This window comes from Aethalodelphis obliquidens, unplaced genomic scaffold (genome assembly GCF_003676395.1).
Source record: "Aethalodelphis obliquidens isolate GAN/ISIS:26980383/991018 unplaced genomic scaffold, ASM367639v1 scaffold5, whole genome shotgun sequence".
Classification (NCBI taxonomy): Eukaryota; Metazoa; Chordata; class Mammalia; order Artiodactyla; family Delphinidae; genus Aethalodelphis; species Aethalodelphis obliquidens.
The window spans coordinates 19,456,911-19,476,755 of NW_020837949.1; the positions used below are offsets into that span (position 1 = coordinate 19,456,911).

General features: G+C 41.5%; 1 protein-coding gene across 1 annotated transcript in view; it reads right to left on the bottom strand.

Moving 5' to 3' along the window:
* Positions 1-19,845, bottom strand: part of EXOC4 (exocyst complex component 4) — an 837,065-nt gene that overhangs the window by 803,872 nt on the left and 13,348 nt on the right. The window contains exons 2-3 of the mRNA XM_027101893.1: positions 12,263-12,452; positions 1,004-1,198 (exon numbers count right to left, since the gene is read on the bottom strand). Of these exons, the coding sequence (XP_026957694.1) occupies positions 1,004-1,198; positions 12,263-12,452 (385 nt within the window). The remainder of the gene's footprint in view (positions 1-1,003; positions 1,199-12,262; positions 12,453-19,845) is intronic.

Sequence of the window (19,845 nt, forward strand, 5' to 3'; positions counted from 1 at the left end):
CGCCACCAGGGAAGCCCTATTTTTTAATTCATTATCTTGACGCTCAGCCACATGTACCACCAGCTGCAACCTTCTCTGAATTTTCATTCCTAATTCAAAAAGTAGCAAAATGGGCTTCCCTGATGGCACAGGGGTTAAGAATCCACTTGCCAACTCAGGGGACACGGGTTCAAACTCTGGTCCAGGAAGATCCCACATGCCGCGGAGCAACTAAGCCCGTGCACCGCAACTACTAAGCCTGCGCTCTAGAGCCCGCGAGCCACAACTACTGAGCTCACGTGCTACAACTATTGAAGCCTGCATGCCTAGAGCCCATGCTCCACAACAAGAGAAACCAGCGCAATGAGAAGCCCACACACCGCAACAGAGAGTATCTAGAGAAAGCCTGCACAGAGCAACGAAGACCCAACGCAGCCAAAAATAAATTAATTAAATAAATTAATTTTTTTTTTTTTACAAAGTAGCAGAATGGATGAAGATACAGGCTAAAGGCTAGGCTGTGGAATACTCCTGCTGGACAAAGTTATTCCAGAATTATTCCCCCCAAAATTATTTTCTTTCTTATCAACTTAAAGGAAAAAAACAAAGCCCTAATATAAACAGTCCTTCACAGAATTTTTGGAACATAGTTTATAAATTTCCTAAACTTCTCTCTCATGCAGATTTCATTCTTCAAAATGGGATTCATTAACTATCTTCCTCTGAAACTAAAACAAACACCTCTCATTACCATTCCAACATGACTTAAGTACTGGTTTCTTACCATTATACTTCTTGCCACTGTTCCAAAGGCAGACAATGCAAACACTGACATTAGGAAGAGAATCGCCTACTATTGCAAACACTGACACTAGGAAGAGAACCGGCAGGCTTCACCTGCAAGGGCTCATGAATCCCAAGAGGGCAGTCTGTCATGTGCTTCATGAAGGACAGAATTCAGAGAGAACAGAAGGAAGCGCTCCATCTTAGCAGAAATGCCCAGGAGCGCAGGCTGTGCTCTTACCAGCATGTCGGTGGCACTGAGATAGTGCTTGCTGGTCATGCACTGTTCCAGCTTTTGAGGCACTTGCTTGATATTCTCGATTTCATCCAGCAGGTTCAGGACATGCTTGTGTTCAATTCCTTCAATCCACAATTTCCGAAGCTCATCTCGTTTGCAGTGCAACAGCATCTTGCATGAAAGCAGATTCTCTTTTACCTACAATAGAACAGTTTCAATCTTGGGTCAGTCCAAAGTCTTTCCAGCCTAAACCCACAATTTGGTTAGTATTCTTCACCAGTACTGTTATAAGTAACAGTTCCTAGTTATCACTGCCATTCATTCTGCTGTGGTTAATCTGCTTGTGAAATTCTAATCCTGGTTATTACACAGATTCACTTGCTCAGGTCTCCACTTCTCTGTATTTTCTCTCCTGAGAAATGAGAAAATTACTCAGGATATAGAGCATATACTCTGAAAATATGAAGTTCCACACCAAAGTTAATATATCTAGAAGGGAATGACTGATTTGCGAGTCCGTGCTATTATTCCTTCCCCATTCTTCCTGGCGTATTTCCTATTCAGATGATAGGTCACTTGGTTCATCCTTCTAGGTCTAGAACTTTACCTGAAGTTGATAACAAAGGACACGGACGTTCGTCCCAACTGACTAAAATGAAGGTAAGCCCAGTTTCCAGAAAAGAGTAGACGCTTCCAGAGACAGTCGTGAAATAAAGGGAATTAAAACATACCAAGAATTGTTTCCATGTATTCTGATTTTAGGCATTAATATGACAGTTGCAGGCATTCTCATAGATCTGCACAGTTTGCTGACCAGCCTAGGCACAGCTTGATAACACAGGAGGAGGAGAAGAGGATCAGGGAAGGGTAGTCGCCATGTACATGATAAGTGTATTTTCATGTTCTACCCTAATTAAAATTTTGATTTTTTTTTTTTTTTTTGCGGTACGCAGGCCTCTCACTGTTGTGGCCTCTCCCGTTGTGGAGCACAGTTTCCGGACGCGCAGGCTCAGTGGCCATGGCTCACGGGCCCAGCCGCTCCGCAGCATGTGGGATCTTCCCGGACCGGGGCACAAACCCATTGTCCCCTGCAGGCAGACTCTCAACCACTGCGCCACCAGGGAAGCCCAAAAATTTGATTTTTATAGCATGAAAAAATAAAAAGAATCATGACCTTTCATATACTTTTGACATTCCTTTACATGTATTTTTATTTAAATTAGAATTTCATGTTTGTTTACAGTTTTGGTTTTGTTTTCTGTTAGAGGTAAAATTTATGCATGAAAGTGCATCACTTGATGAGTTTTAGCAAATGCATACACACCTGCAATAATCCAAACCTTCGTCAATATATAGGACATTCCCATCACCCTAGAAAGTCTACCATGTTTTTAACAATTAAAAATCTGTCTTCTTTTACAACATTTGGTATGGTGGTACAGACTCATGATGCTACTTTTTGGTGACTGTAAAACTAAATTTTGACATTTTTCCAGCAAACATGGAAAATATGAATTTAACGCTAAGATTAGAAGGTATCTTGAGACAGCATCTAATCTAATCCTACAACTTTAGGACAATATCTAAATCATACTTTTATCAAACTGTCCAATGTAAAAAGAGCCCTGAATAAACAGCTTTTGTAATCTGTCTTGATTAGCACAGAAGAATGACTGTTAGCTTTCTGGGGAGTTATAGACCCCTCTGACAATCTGTTGAAGAAGGTTCTAATCACCTCTACTCCTTCCATCAATCCCAAAGAGATAGCAAAATAATTCTATTTATTTTTTAGCATAAAATACCAAGAAAAGAGAGAACAGAGAGGAGGGAACAGCAAGGATGGCTAGAAACCCTTGGAAGCTGGTAAGAAGATGGCTGGCATCAAGTGGGGTTTGGTAACACTGAAAAGGAGGCACCCAGAATATTGAAGGCAAGAGTACAGGGTTGAAACTAAGTATTTTGAGCCCTCATCCAACATCCTCATCAAACCACACAGACATGTAATTCCCTCTGCCACAGCACTGGCCAAATAGGAGGTTTACAATCTGAAGAAACTGAACCAGAAAGAACCTGGACCAGGAAATGCCAGACAGCTGAGAGGAGGGTGTGAGGCACTGGACAGAAAACAGGAGAATGAAGTCAAAGTGGACCCACTGACAAGTAAGGTCCTCAGCCCTCCCTGGACCCACAGCCTCCTTCCTGGGTTGGCTCCAATAACACTCAGCTTGACTTTGATCCCCAACACAGGAAACTTATGGCTTTCCCCTGGGAAAAACAACCAAGGAAACTGCTGGGTCCCAGCCAATCATCACTAGACAAGCCCCACCACATGCTGTGAGCTCCATCTCAGCTTTGTAATATACCTCCCTCCTCCATCCAAACAGTTAGCCAAGGATCACCACACAGTCAAGTAAAGCCTGTAATATGGAAAGACAGGCATGAAAACAAAGAAAAAAGTGCTGAGGGGAGTAGGGGAACAGAAACTAGGCAGGAAAAAGAAATTTTAAAAAGCTATAATTAATATCCCTTGGGGGAAAAGATATTACATCAATGAAACAAGAACAGGATGCTATTAAAAATTCAGAGAATGAAAAACAGCTCTTGGAAATTAAAAATATGATAGGAAAAAAAATCCAACACAAAGGTTAGAAGAGACTCTTGAAATCTCCAAAGAGTAAGACACAAAAAACAAAGAAAGGAAAATAGGAGATAAAAGAAAATGGGGTGGTTGATCCGAGAGGTCCAAATAAGAATTGCAGGGGAGGAAAAGTGAGACAAAGTGGAGAAAAAATAATAATAAAATGGAAGAAAATGTTCCAGAGTAAAAGACATGAACTTTCAGATTGAAAAGGCACACAGAGTGTTTGAGACAATGAAGTGAAAAAAGACCCAGGGCACATTATCCTGACTCGTAAGAACATAAGGATATAGAGACAATCCTAAAAGCTTTCAAAGGAGGAAAAAAAGCCATACAAAGGACTGTGTATCAGAATGCGTCTCAACAGCAACACTGAAAGCTACATGACAAAGGAATAATGTATCTTCAAAATCCTAAGAGAGAATTATTTCCCAGAAAAACTATCAATCAAGTGTGAGGAAAAAATAAAGACATTTTCAGGCATGCAAGCTCTTAAAAAATAAACCTCATAAGCACCATTATCTCAGCAAGCTACTGAAGAATGTACTCCATCAATATAAGAGAAAAACAAGAGGAGAAACAGAGGATCCAGGAAAGGGGGAAACCGATGCAGAACAAAGGCAATGGGATTTTACAATCATTAACTACAAGGAAAACGAGAACAAAATTGCACAAGCAAAAACAGTATGCTGCTGGGCTTCCCTGGTGGCGCAGTGGTTGAGAATCTGCCTGCTAATGCAGGGGACACAGGTTCGAGCCCTGGTCTGGGAGGATCCCACATGCCGCGGAGCAACTAGGCCCATGAGCCACAACTACTGAGCCTGCACATCTGGAGCTTGTGCTCCGCAACAAGAGAGGCCGCGATAGTGAGAGGCCCACGCACCGCGATGAAGAGTGGCACCCGCTTGCCACAACTAGAGAAAGCCCTCACACAGAAACGAAGACCCAACACAGCCAAAAATAAATAAACAAACAAATGTGGGGTTTAAAAAAAAAAAAGTATGCTGGATGGTTTAGATGTAACTATTTACGTCGTTATAATAAAATACGCACCAGCTATTTAACCGAAAACTAGGACACAACTATACAGAGAGGATGAGGGAAGAAGATGAGGTGGGGTGGGGGAAAGAGTGAAGGAGGAACCATAACTGGAAGCTCATATACAATGTCTAAAATAGAAAAATCCAGAAAAGTAGTATAAGCACATTACTTAGAAATACAGAAATACAAATATCTGGGAAAAAAAAAAACTAAAAGAGTAAAAGTCCATACCTCCAAAGTGTTGGAATTAGTACTGTGGTAGGATGAGGTAGGGGAATGCTGGTTTTTATCAGCATTTGTGGTTTTATTTGATTTTTTAAACACAGTTCTCAAGGCCATTCCTAGATCCTCTAGGAGTTCTTGGTGCCTGGGTTAAGAACTCCAGCTATTAAATCCATTCTATGTTAAATCTTAGTTAAAATCTCTCAGAATCTAATTTCTGATATTCTACTTATATCACCTTGGTTCTATACTTCTCAGCTTTTCTCTCTGTGTGTAATGGTTACTATGGAAACTGTTAAAAATAAATTTTATGTCATACAACACCCAACTAGGCTCTTGATGCAGATAGTGGGAGATAGACTTACAGGGTGTCAGCAAAGCTTGGCAAACTCCCTTCTGATTGGAATAAAAGACCATTATGGCATTTCACACTAGGATATATACAGTATAATCAGCTCACTCCTCATTTTTACATACTACATGGAGGAAAAATGAAAAGGAAGGTAGAATGTGTGTGTGTTTGGGGGTGGGGGAAATGGCATCAGGCTGTGTGGAAAATGAACATTACCAAAACCATTTCCTAAACGGTTTAGCCAGAGCTGCAGACATAAGAAGCTAAAAGAACTTTTAATACTAATTGCCCTGAGGCTTCAGCTTTTTGATCAGAAAGTCAGTTATGAAGAAATGCTCTTTTAAAACTTGGGGTGGCAGGGGGAATACCAGTCAGCAATAAAAAGGAAGAAATGTGAAGAACCTCAAGATTATGCTGAGCAAAAGAAGCCAGACGCAGGAGTATACACGCTATGAGGTTCTGTAACAGGTAAAAATAATATATGGTGATAGATTTCAAATCAGTATTTGTTTGGGGCAAGATGGGGTGGGGGGTACGGCCTATAAAGAAGCAGGAGAGAAGTCTCTGGGGCAATGGAAACATATTCAAGGATATATACGTCTGACAAAACTCACTGAACTAAAAACAATGCATTTTATTGTACGTAAACGCTAGCTCAATAAATATGATTTTTGAAACAGGGAGGGGAGAAACAGGGCTATGTCCATCCATGAATAAATGCAGGTAAATGTAAGAAAGGTACCATATTCCACCTAGATGTTTATTTCTCAAAGGCCTGTTCTTTTAGAAACGTGGTGACAGCATTTTAATTCCATTCTAATTTAATCAGGATAGTTAAGATTCAAAAATTCTGTTACTCTGTTTCTTCCTTAAATAAATCCATGAAGAGTCAAGCTTTTCAAATCATGACATCAAAACCCAAGTAAAGAAATCCTTCCTCAAACACAAGTTTCCTTTGCTTCCTTAGAACTCTAGTAACTTCATTTGCTCCAAATTACCTAAAACAAGAATTTCAGTTTCAATAAACAAGAACTAAATCACTTTAATTAGAGACTATTAGAAAAAGAGAAAATAAGGAACACAGGGCCCAAGAGGTCATTGTGAATGGATATGTGAGATGACACAGAAAGCAGAGAGAGAGAGATTTTTGCAACCCTGCCTTGAGAAAGATCAAGAGAGGAGGAAATGAACTGGGGCCTCTGAACAACACGCTGGGACATGTGACAGAGGAGGATGCTGATGGAGGCAGAGGGGAGGTGGTGGAGGCCCTAACTTTTAAGGCATAAAATCAGAAAAGCACTGAACTTGGATGAAGTATTAGGGGAGGAGGGGAATGCCTTTGAGCGTGCATGTTATCTGTAATAAAATACAACAAACGTGCAAGCACCTCATTGATACTGTAGACTAGAAATATCCTGTACAGTTCCTCAGAAGCAAGGGATGGGAAATGAAAATTAATGAAACAATCAACGGTATTCTTACTTCTAAAAGTACAGAGTATCAAATTTTCTCTTATTTGTAGTAAAGACAAATCCACATATAAGCATTTTCATGGGTATCCTCCTAACACATGTCCAAGCCATTTTTTCCCAGAGTCTTAACAGAAAGTGCTTAGAACAAATGAACTTTAAAAACACTACTCAGTGCTCTGTTTAAAAGCCCTTCAGAACTAAAGATCATTTTTTAATTACCCTCAAACTTCTATTTCTCATGCTTTTTGCTCCTTAGTTTTTCAGCTTCCATTTTAAGGTCTTAAATTCTGAGAGGCTTCACTCAACCTTTTCCGAAGGCAATACTATCCTTTTGAGTTGCAGAGTCTGGATACAGAACACAAATACAGACACAGTTAAACTGAATGAAAAGACTGCCTTGTAGTTCTTGTGACCGCATTAATGATCCGGACCACTGCCTAGATTTTAAATGATGATACCTCATTCTTGCCCACAGTTCAGCACGTCCATTTCTAGGCTTTTTTCCCTTTCTCATACAAGCAGCTGGGATTTTATGTCTGGGCTTAAATAACTTCCTACCAAAACCACGTTGTCCTACTGTGACTTACTTTTTTATATCCATTAAGGTTATTCTTCATTCTAATTCCACCTCACAACATATACTTTCACATGAAAAGGTCCCAAAATTATTTCAGTTAAATGTTAAGTAATGAATGTTACACTGCTCAATGATCAAGCCCTAACAAGCTCACTTTAACCATCACGTGTGGTTATTTCCAATTACAGGCAAGGGAGACGAGTTAAGAGCGCGCTCAAGCACCAACGGAACGGCCGGAACTGGGGCGAAACGTAAAGTGTGTGCGCGCGTCACAACAGAGACAAGTATCTGTGTTTTCCCCTCAGTTTACCTGCTTCTATGATAAGCATTAGATGGATACTTAGTATCTTTAAAGAAATCTGGCATCATCTCATCTACTTAATACAGGATGGAAGAAACACTCAAATTCAAATACTACCAACAAGCATACGGCCCAAGTTCCCAACTCATATCCATTCACATTCATCTATTCCGGGGCTGCTATAACAGTCATTATGACAGACACTGGTAGAACCTATAAATTCTGAGGTTTTCTAATGCAGTAACATCTCATTTGTACTCAATAGTAATAAGACAGCCCAACTATTTTACTTATCCACATAAGTGACCTGATCAATCATACATGGTATTTTATTTGCACATTTAATCTCGAAAAAATTCTAAGTGGACTTGACTGATATAAAGAAGTTTGGAGCATCAAAGAAGAGTCAGATCTATCTGTCAGCTCATCTTATCCTCAAGGACAGAGATTCTACCAACAAGAATCCATAAATGAAAGAAATGCCAAGATGGGAAATGTAAACAGTTCCGTGTTCTCAAGTTTTAAAAGGTAACAAAGCATGAACGTGAACATCTTCATCTGCCTTGGCCCCCACTAAAATCTCTTCTCAGTATAGCAGCTAGAGTGGCCCTTTTAACATGTTAGACACATCGTGCTGTTCTTGTGCTCAACACTTACAATGATTTCCACACACCCAGAGTTAAAATCAAAGTCCTTATAGCGATCAAGACCCCACGTGACCTGACCCACTCTGCCAAACCTCACCCACCAGCACTCTCGTCTCCCTCTGCCACTCTCCCCACTTCTCACTGTGCTCCAGCTCCAACCTTGCTGCTCTCCCAAATTCCAATCATGTTCTTGCTTGAGGATCTTTCTGTACCTGCTATTCCTTCTTCCTGGGGTGCTTTTCCGGACTCTCCCTCACCTTCTTCTAGTGTTGGCTTGAATATAACCTCAGTGAAGCCTTCCCTGACCACTCTGTTCAAAACAGCAACTCCCTAGTCTCCTTCCTTGCTTTTTTTTTAAATTTTATTTTAAGCACAGCATTTCTTACCATCTGTTATACCCTCTTACTAATTGATAGCCTGCCTTTCTTGACTAGAATGTAAACTCCACGAGGACAGGAATTTTTGTCTGTTTTACTCACTTCTATACCCCAGGACCTAGACCACTGCTCAGCACAAAACAAACACTTAATATAGAGACTAAATCAATGTTGCTAAACATCATCTATTTGTTTTCCTGTGTCTTCCCACTACCATGTAAGCCCCATGAGGACAGGGACTGGTATTTTCCACTACATGGAAATCTAAAACATATTTCAGTATCGAAACCACCACCAGCACATAGCTGGCACTCAACAAATATTTATTGAGTGAATCCTCGTTCCATTCTTTTGGCAGAGAGCAGAAAGAAAATGTCAACTCAGATTCACACATTCTCAACATCTTGCTTGGCTCTGAAATAATGTAAACCAATGATTACTGAATCATCCCCATTTTTACTTTAAAAATATACATACCTTTATTCTGTATACAATCTAAAGTGCAATTAAAAACCAAAACTGACAGGCAAAGATTAGTGAGGAAACATCAGTGTTTCCTCGGTGATAAGAAACAGGCTTTCACAGTACAAAACTGTCAAATTATACAATAAAAACAAATTCCCTTTCATTTTTCCCCAAAATTGTCTTCTCCCATGTATCAACTATCAAAGGCTTTCTTGAAAAGACATTTAGCCCTTTATTTTTCTCTTGCCAATATTGAGGCTAGTTCATAATACTGAGTTATGTGACATTTACTTTCTTGACAACTGCCTGATATAGTAAAAAAAAATTTTCTGTTGTTTCCTTTTGCTCAGAACTCCAGCATACTTGAAAATGAGGAGGACAGTGAAGAGACTGGCTACTAAAACAAATGTGGAATAATCAACATGAGACTCTCCCTTTCATTACCAGCAAACACTCTTTGTTTGGGCAAAGATACTATTGACTCAGAGTGATAGGGAGTCAAGGCAGAGACCACAGCAGTGCCTCCCTTGAGATTAGGACAAAGTCCTTCCAGTCAAGCACACTCATCAGAAAACACCAACACCAAGAGGTCCTTCACTCTTACTGTGATTACCCGAGGCAAAGCCAGAAGGTCAGCAGCTTTACAGATTCACTTTCTGACCCCTCTTGAGCTTAGTATATTGGGTCAAAATGGACTACAGTTCACTTTAAATTTAGAGCTACTGATCTATAGCTTTACCTAGTTTCACCGATAAATCCACAGGATGAACTCACCACTTGTAAAGGCTAAGAATTATAGAATTCCTTTTGAAAGTGCCCAGTTAATTTTAAAATGTAAAGCGGTCACCACATTGCTTCAAAAAAGGTTAAGAACCTACTGATTGTGGAACTGTACTCTTCAAGGCTGAAACTCACATATAACAGCATTCTTAGAAGAATCATTTAGGTACCTATTACCAAATCATAAGATCTAGAAGGCAGGGAAGAAAACATGTGAGGAGACCGTAGGCACAGCCACCACTGGGCAGGTACATCCAGAGAATTCCCGAACCAATCAAATAGCACAGGGCGGCGCACTTCAAATGGTCTATGCAGCCCTCTGGCCACAGAGGTGCTTGAAGGTCAGCTGCTGAGCGCTAAGGAGGGGAGCCAGCATGAGGCTCTGCATCTCTCAGCCCAATAGCAAACAAGAGGCAACTGGTATGTTGGGGTTCTGCAAAATATCTCATGTACAAAGAAATGGGGGGCTACTGCTTAAAAGATGTCTGAAAACCAGCATCAAGGACCTCAGAGCAGGGAGACCAGAGTTCAAATCCTAAATTTGTTGAGTGGGGAACAGACACAATTCTGCCTGGCAAGGAATCAGTGCTCAGTAAGTGGGACCAATGGTTATTTATCAGAGAGCAGTAACACAAGGTATTAAAGGAGTGACCCTCAAAATAAATAGCCAAGAACCACATAACTATGATGTGACAGTGTATAACCTTTACTTGATCCGTTCATCCCTTGGCCAAATATAAAAACTACCCCTTATGAACCCACTTTATCCTTTAAGAACTAAAGATGTGGCACCCAGGAACCAAAAGTTTTTCAAAGACCAACCACAGAAGGAAGTGGGGAGGGAGGGAGGGAAGGAAGGAAAGAAGAAAGGAACCAATTTCTGCCTTTCAAACCAGAAATAGAGACACAGATGTAGAGAACAAATGTATGGACACCAAGGTGGGAAAGCGGGGTGGGTGGGTAGTGGTGGGATGAATTGGGAGATTGGGATTGACATATATACACCCGTATGTATAAAATAGATAATAAGAACCTGCTGAATAGCACAAGGAACTCTACTTCACTTCGCTGTACAGTAGAAACTAAAACAACATTGTAAAACAACTATACCCCAATAAAAAAAAAAGAAGAAGAAAGGAACCAAGAAGAGGGAAGAAGAAGAGGAAGAGGAAGAGAGAAAGAAAAACAGCTCCAAAATATTAAAGACAATTACAAAATAAAAATTAATGCATGCTTGTCACTACTAAAGAATAATATTCAAGAACTTCAGTATTCATAAGTATTTACATTTAAATAATTTGTGAGTTAGATTTTCTTCTCAAAAACCACCAAGAATGTACAATGACTGCAGAGAAATCACAACCAACTTCAAATGGGGTGACATACTCAAAACCAAAAATTTTTTTTTTATTTTCAACTGCTACAGCAATACACACACACAATGTGTGACATGAGCACAATAAATACATTTAATACATTATAACGAGAGCCTTTAACAATAAAAGGCCCTAGAGTCTTAAAGCAGCTCCCCTTGTAGGCTTCCTCAAGTTGAGGCCATCTCCTCTGTGCCATTTCACACTGCAATGAAAAGTAATGGCAGAGGGACTTCCCTGGTAGAGCAGCAGTTAAGAATCCACCTGCCGGGCTTCCCTGGTGGCGCAGTGGTTGAGAGTCCGCCGCCGATGCAGGGGACACGGGTTCGTGCCCCGGTCCGGGAAGATCCCTCATGCCGCAGAGCGGCTGGGCCCGTGAGCCATGGCCGCTGAGCCTGCGCGTCCGGAGCCTGTGCCCCAAAAAGGGAGAGGCCAAAACGGGGAGAGGCCCGCAAACCGAAAAAAAAAAAAAAAAAAAAAAAAAAGAATCCACCTGCCAACGCAGGGGACGTGGGTTCTATCCCTGGTCCAGGAAGATCCCACATGCCACAGAGCAACTAAGCCTCTGTGCCAAAACTACTGAACCGGTACTCTAGACCCCACGAGCCACAACTACTGAGCCCACACACCTAGTCCGTGCTCTGCAACAAGAAAAGCCACCGCAATGAGAAGCCCGCGCACCACCACAAAGAGTAGGCCCCACTGACTGCCACTAGAGAAAGCCTGCACACAGCAAGGAAGACCCAACGCAGCCAAAATAAATAAATAAATTTATTTTAAAAAAAGAAAAGTAATGGCAGAAGCCAAGGATCAGACTTAAGGGAGAAAAGAAGCAAGTCCAGATGCCCTCTGTGATCCTCTGCATTCTGGCTTTCCAGAAACCTGCAAAACTCCTGCAAAGCATCAGTATGAATCACTCGTTAAGGCTGTTACCACTACCAGGGCACCTCCAAGCTATAACACCTAGACTAACGGTAGATGCAACAATCACCAGATATTAGAAGGATGGAGGCTTACCTGCTTTATTTTGTTTCGGGAGTTGGTGATGCGCTCTGTGATGCTCTGGTACGTGCGAATGGCTGTCGTCAATTCTGTGTAGTGCTGCACGATCAATTCATCCAGGTCACGATCACACTTCTCATAGGCTTCTTCAAGACGCCCCTTCTCATTTTCTCTGTCTTCAACATCATCACTGGTAGACAGGGTCCTGGTAAAGACAGAATATATCAAGCTGAGGCAAACTTAAAACCCAAAAGTAGACGAAGGATGAGTTAGTCAATGAGAGCACATTCACCTCACTCACTAGGAAATGAAACAAGTTACTAAGAGAAAATATGAAACCGCCTGCACAGTAAAATCCAACAGCCCATCAAAATGGATTTATTGGTTGCCAATCCAAGGAGTCTTTCTCTTCACTTTTCCCCTTGGCATAATCAGGTAACAGGCAGCATGAGCTCTGCAAGAACCTGGGTAGGTCTTCATTTGTTGGAGTGAATTCAAGTACTTGCATTCCCCTTACCAGTGACAAGTCTGGCCAATGAGACCTAAGGACTTCTAGGAGTAGTTTTCTTTTTCTTTTTATAAAATGATATTTTATTTATTTATTTATTTTATTTATTTTTGGCTACTTTGGGTCTTTGTTGCAGCAAACAAGCTTTCTCTAGTTGCGGCAAGTGGGGGCTACTCTTCGTTGCAGAGCATGGGCTCTAGGCGTGCAGGCTCAGTAGTTGTGGCTCACGGGCTCAGTAGTTGTGGCTCACGGGCTGTATCTAGAGCGCAGGCTCAGTAGTTGTGGCACACAGGCCCAGGTGCTCCACGGCATGTGGGATCTTCCCGGAGCAGGGCTCGAACCTGTGTTCCCTGCATTGGCAGGCGATTCTTAACCACTGTGCCACCAGGGAAGCCCCTAGGAGTAATTTTCTTGCAAGAAGGTTAACAGGAAGCAGGTCCCTTTTCCCAACACCGGGTACTGTTATACAAAACTAAGATAATCATACATTAGCCATACTATAATCCTGGAAGGGGAAGCCAAGAGAAATGCCAAGCTACTGCCATTACATCATTGGGCCACTAAAGCAGCCAACCCACCGCTGCCTTACCCAGGAACTCCCTGTTAGGGGAGATAATAAATATCCACTGTTTAAGTCACTTTCGCTTGGTCTTCTTCTATACATAGCCCAAAGCACTATAAAATTGCTTCTACACTGAGGAACGGCCTTCCAAATAGTTCATTCAAATGACATGAATTTAGTACAGAGCCCCCCAGCGGCCTGGAAATAAGGTCACAGTCATTCTAAAATCCACTACAACAGACAGCAATATCAGCTATACTACAAGGCAGTTCCTGCATTTACTGTTCTTCCAACAGCACTAACAAGATTGATACGAATCAACAATAAGCAGGGAATGAGACAGATACACTTATTAAAAATCTTTCAATAACTTAGTTTGATACATGAACCACAGATCTTGTTTCCTCTTTTATCCTTCTTGGATAATTTTTTTTTAATTTAGTGTTATAATCAGTAACAAAGAAACCCTTTTCTCTTATCTGTTGGCTGCAGTAATTTAGTTTCATTAAATTCCCTCAGATTTGTCAGCTATACATTCAGCATACTTTATTTCATTTATCATTTTTAATTTAGGGAGGGGGTAGTTTAGGCTCTCAATGATGGATGCAATCAATTATAAGTCCATCATTAGAACTGCTTTCAGAGATGGTCTGTCAGCGAATCAGTCACATAACCCCTTCCAGATTTTTGCAAGCAAAACACTGTACAACAGTCTTCTCCAAAATGTCATTTAGAGTGAAAGATCTTAATTCATGAGTCACATAATATATAAAACTTATCTTCCAATTTAGAGGGCGATTCAGCAGGCCAGTCTCTGACTTCAATCTAACCTCAAAAAAGAAGTTTGCAAGTGTGTTAGAGATGCCAAGAGATGGGGCCCAGCATGAAATGGGGAGGAGGGATAGAAATGGAAGGAAGGGAAAGGTGAAGCCTGTGAGGGCTACAGGATACGCTCCAGGCAACACACTGGGAACCCCAAGACTTGAAGGAAGGCCTTTACCATGCCAGATCCTGTGTCCTCCTCTGTCAACTGCTAAGCCTACACCAGACTACCTCCAAGCTTACTTTCAGGTAGAAAATACCACACAAGCATTTGACTAATAAAGTAAGTCAGAGTAGAGAACTTAGGGGGAATTTGGTTTCAAAGAGAGAGCTACCAATACTACTTGCAGTATTTGGCTACAGGGTGGCTAAGCATATCATCCTGTTGTTTCTGTGATATATAACTTTGCTCTTTAAATCTGAAACCTTCCAGGCTGTTAATCTAAAGTAAAGCACAGTCAGAAAATGCCTTCAATTTATCAAGTGTCCCAAAGGGAAGAGTTCCCAGATACTGAACTATCATTTCCCCTCTTTCACAGCCAATGGCCACAGACTTTTCAAAGCTACACTGGATCAGTCTGCCATCTTTATGACGCTGTGCATGATTTCCTCCCCACCACCGTTTGTGGGAGGAAACATGCCAAGCATTTCACATTGTTTACATTAACTAGTAGAATTACCATCAAGGAAGATGTCAGGCTGAGAGAGAGGACACCTTCTCGGGCATCAGTGGTCACTGTAACACATTACCATGGCATTAGAAATTACTTAGAAAACAGAAAGGGTTACTAAAATGAAGATGAGAAAGATGGGCCTATAGGAGGTTTTAGCTCCTATTTTCATTTTCAGAGAAAATATTTATATAAGGAAATAGCCTGTGCCATGTTTGCCCCACATTTGAAATTTATCCTCTTGATGTAAACTGGGCTGAATGACATTTTGCCTTTAGTCAAATATACTTACATAGGAGAACTCTGAGAGGACAAAACCATTAAAGTTTTTTTTTTTTAATTAGAGAAAAGGAAGGCAGCGATAATAGCCACTAATATCTAGAGGCTGCACATTTTATAGAAAGTATGTTTAATCCTCAGAACAGCCCACTGGAGTGGATCCTGTGGTTATCCTCCCTCTCCCTTTTTTTTTTATAAATTTATTTATTATTTATTTTTGGCCGTGTTGGGTTTTCGTTGCTGCACGCGGCTTTCTCTAGTTGTGGCGAGAGGGGGCTACTCTTTATTGCAGTGTGCAGCTTCTCATTGCTGTGGCTTCTCTTGCTGCAGAGCATGGGCTCTAGGCGCTCGGGCTTCAGTAGTTGTGGCATGCGGGCTCAGCAGTTGTGGCTCGAGGGCTCTAGAGCTCAGGCTCAGTAGTTGTGGCGCACGGGCTTAGTTGCTCCGCGGCATATGGGATCTTCCCAGATCAGGGCTCGAACCCGTGTCCCCTGCATTGGCAGGCAGATTCTTAACCACTGCACCACCAGGGAAGTCCCCTCCCTCTCCCTTTTTATAGGAGAGGCATGAGATTTGACCTCCCACTTCACTCCTCCATACTGTCAAGAAATGCGAAGTCTGAGACTTTATCCTACTTAGAAGCTAACAAGTTAGCCTGCCACAGTTTCACGGATGCTGGGGGAAGTCACAAAACTCCCGGGTGGGTCAGAAGCTCAGGACTTTATTAGTCATAGCACAGCAAGTAACACGAGCATCAGCATATTTGTAGCAGGCCCCCTGCCCCCAAGACCCATGGGCGTTGGAAGGATGGGCCCAAATGGATGCCTACACATGCTGAGTTGCTGGAGAGGAGCCCTGAGCTTAAACATGCCTGCTTAAAGGCAGTAAACATGCCTGCCCTTTGCTCTGGAAAGGTTATCTCTATTTTCCAAACATGTCAAACATCCTTGACAGTCTAAAACAAAGGGCACCCGTACTTTGCTCACAAGAACTTCAGAAACACAACCTTCCCAAGGAGAATCGTCTCCCAACAAAAATGAAACCTAATTCATTGGGTTCCTCCGGGGACTGCATGGTGTCAAGTAATAGTAGACCATAAACGAAGATTCATTTCCAACCTGTTTTCTTTTCTGCAAAGTGAGACCAGAAATACAATGCCTCCCACAATAAATATCTGCACAATGAATGAATGATAGACCATAAAAGCAGACTGACTCTAGGGAGAAAGTTCCCACACATGCTACCAAAACGCAGCAAAATTCAGTGTAGGATTATCCTACTTTAAGCAAGTCACTTGACCTGAACTGAGAGCAGGGTAGAAGAGAACGTTTGTCGTCTAGCTCACCCCGCCAGCCAGGTCAGGAACTTCTCCTCAGCCTCTGTGCAAGGGAAACCTCACTGGCCCACAAAGCCATTCACTGCAATTTTGAACTGCTCTACTTGTTACAAGGTCTTTCATTAACATAAAGCAAAACCAGCCTCTTTGTAATTTCTACCCATTAATCCTAGTTCCACCCTTTTCAGCAACATAAAATAAGTCTATTCCCTCTTTCATAAAGTCTCTCTTTAAATGGTAAAGGACTCTCAATAGTTTTTTTCTCACCTTCAGCACCTCCAATTTCTTCATCTGTTTCTTCCACAACATGGCAGCCCACCAGCCTTGTTACTTTCTTCTGAAGTTCCCTTGAAAATGGGTAACACTCACATAGGACTTACTACATTAATCTAAGTGGTTTATATATAATAATTTATTCCAGACAACACCTGTGTAGTAGGTGCCATTATCCCCCCTCTTCTTACAAATGAAGACTGAGTTGTGCATTTGAAGCACAGAACTTTTAAGTAACAGAGCCAGACCTCAGACCTGGAGAGTCTGGTTCTTAAAAGGTTCCCTAACCTGCCTCAAGATGTGGTACTCAGAACTGACACAACATACTTCTAATATGGTGTGACCATCCAAACAGGAAGAGGTTTTATATCCCATAATATAGGCACTCTATTTCTAATCATGTAACCTAAAACTACACAGTATTCTTTTGTAAATGTTGAGTCCAAAAATGATCCAAGATCCCTCTGACAGACAATCTAGCTCTCACTCACCCTCTACTTGGGAGATTTTAAAACTAAATGCACAAATTTACATGCATTCCTGTGTCCCACATTTTGGGAAAAGAAGGTCAAAAGTGAGGCACGGGATATAAATTACTGAATGTCTATTATACACCAAACAATGCATGAGTTATTTTGCACACATAATTTAAGGTGACTCTCAAAATGGTCTGGTGAGATAGTATCACCACCTTTTTACAGATCAAGATTCAAAGGAACAGTGAGGTAAAGTTGCACACAGCTAACATCAAAAATGAAATTAAAGCTGAGTATACTTGACGCCAAAACCCATACCCTTTCCACTATACATGCTGTGAAACCTCCTTTCCCGCCTTCAGCTCCTGAGCTGCAGGACTGCAGCCTAATCAAGCTACAGCCCACATGTCAAGAGAGGAGTGAACAGCTAGAGATGTCAACAGAGCACCTGGCAGCTTCTTCAGTAGTAACAGTCTTGAATCTGGACAAGAAGGTTTAAAAAGCATGAGCTAAAAGAAGACATGGAGCAGAGGAGAAACTATTTGAAGCTGCCATCCCAAGATGCCTTCAAGTTACTGAACCATTCTTTAGAGCTTTCCATTCCTATCTCAAAATCATTATGCTTTACAAACTATTGCCAAGTTCATGGATGCACATAAAAGCGTAGATTCCAGTTAAGCTGGACACAGACGTCTCTGGATCACTAAGAATTTTTCACTAACACAGCTCTGGCATTTGCATGATGAATTACATCACTAACCATGACTAATTAATCCCAGGAAGGAATTTATTTACCCAGTGGACTAAAAGGACCACGGTACCCATGCTACGCTATTGTTAACAACACCTCGTAGGAACACATGCATTAAATGGTTCTAGTGAATTTACAACCACCAGCTCCAAGAAAGCCCTATAAACAAGCATAAAAACCCAGGGGAAATACCTGCAGGTCTAAAATGAAATTTGTCAGTTTCCTTTTTGATACCAGCTTCTGTATTTCAGTGCAGCCGGTCAAGTGTTTTGAAAGGAAAATAACTAGTCACTGATAACTGGCTCCTTCTATGGAACAATTTTGCTTTCACTTTGGACTTAATAGAGTAATGGAGTCCAGACAGGAGAAAGTACACAAAAGTCGATATTACTCTTTAAAAAAGACAAAAGCAAGATCAAATAAAAGAAAAAGCAAACCTATGAAAACAGGGTTAGTCCCCCAAAGGTAACCTATCACTCAAGAGAAACAATAACCTCCAGTCAAAGGCAGAATACGATGAAAAAAACAAATCTAGAATACTACCATTAGGAATACAGCAGAAGTGTCTTGCTTCTGACCAAGTAATGTCAAACATGAGGCGTCTGCAACTTTCAAGCTCTTTGACCTTGGGCAAGTCACTTAACATGTCTGGGCCTGTTTCTTTCCTTGTCAAACAGACAAGGTAAGAGAACCTGCCTCACCAGGTTATCGTGAGGATTGGAGAAGTGTGTGAATGTGCTCTGTAAAATATAAGGTGCCCTCAATGCGTGGGCTGACACGTTATTGGGAACAAATCAATCATTTGTGAATCACAACATTGTTAGCCCAAATCCCCTAACGCCTCCCCCAGTGGAAAATTCCTGAGGATGTTTATGAACTGAGATCAGGCCTTTTCTCTATATTCTTATGGTGCCTGGTACATTAAGAGCTTAGATAAAGCTAAATAATGAGCAGCAGCAAGATGCAGGGCCTGAAGAGGTCATGGAGGGTAGTCACCTGCCTTAAGGAACAACTGCAACTAGACTATCTCACACAAATAAATGTCAGTTCAAAAATCTATAGGAGAGGACAAGCAACAGCTACATTGACCCTATTTAGTCCATTTAGTCATTGAACAAATAGTTACGACACACCTACAACCTAGCAGGCATAGCTGTAAGTGGCTAGAGACACAGCTGTGAATATAAACCAATCCCTCCCTCATGAAGCTCACACCCTGGTCTCGTGGGGGAAGCAGGCATATAACACATGGAGGCCGGGAGAGTGAGGGAGCAGCTATGGAAAAACGAAGGCAGGGTAGGGGGAAGGGAGACTCTTTTACACAAGAAGGCCAGGAATGGTTTCTCAGATCAAGATGCCATTTGAACAGAGCTTTCTAGAAAGCCGGAGGGAGCAGGAGGGGTGCGGCTGGCACTACCTGGGTAAACTGATCCCAGAGACAAGAGAAGACACACAGGCCCTGAAGTAGGACATGTTTGGCCTGTTCAAGGAAAAAGGAATGGTCAAGAAGTCAATGTGGCTTTAGAGAAGGGAGGACGGATGACAATGATAGGAGACGAGGTCAGAGAGGAAGCCGGGAGCCACATCAGGACAGCTTTGCGGGCTTCTACTCTAAAAGTGTTCTCTGAAGTCACCTGGGAGTTAGCACCAAAGAAAAGAATAACAGCTTTCAACCAACAGTTAATGGCGAATAATGAGTAACAATATTTACTTTCAAGTTTCATTTCAATTCTATCCCAGTTCTTTCCAAAAAAGATCTGAGATGGTTTGTATATACAAGAATGTGGACAATACAAATGAGAAAGAGGAACTAGTTGAAGACAAGCAGGACAACAATGCCATATAAATGTAAAACACAGGTACACAGGTCATACGGACAAACGTAGCACGTATGAAATGAGCCCCCAATTTAACTTTGGG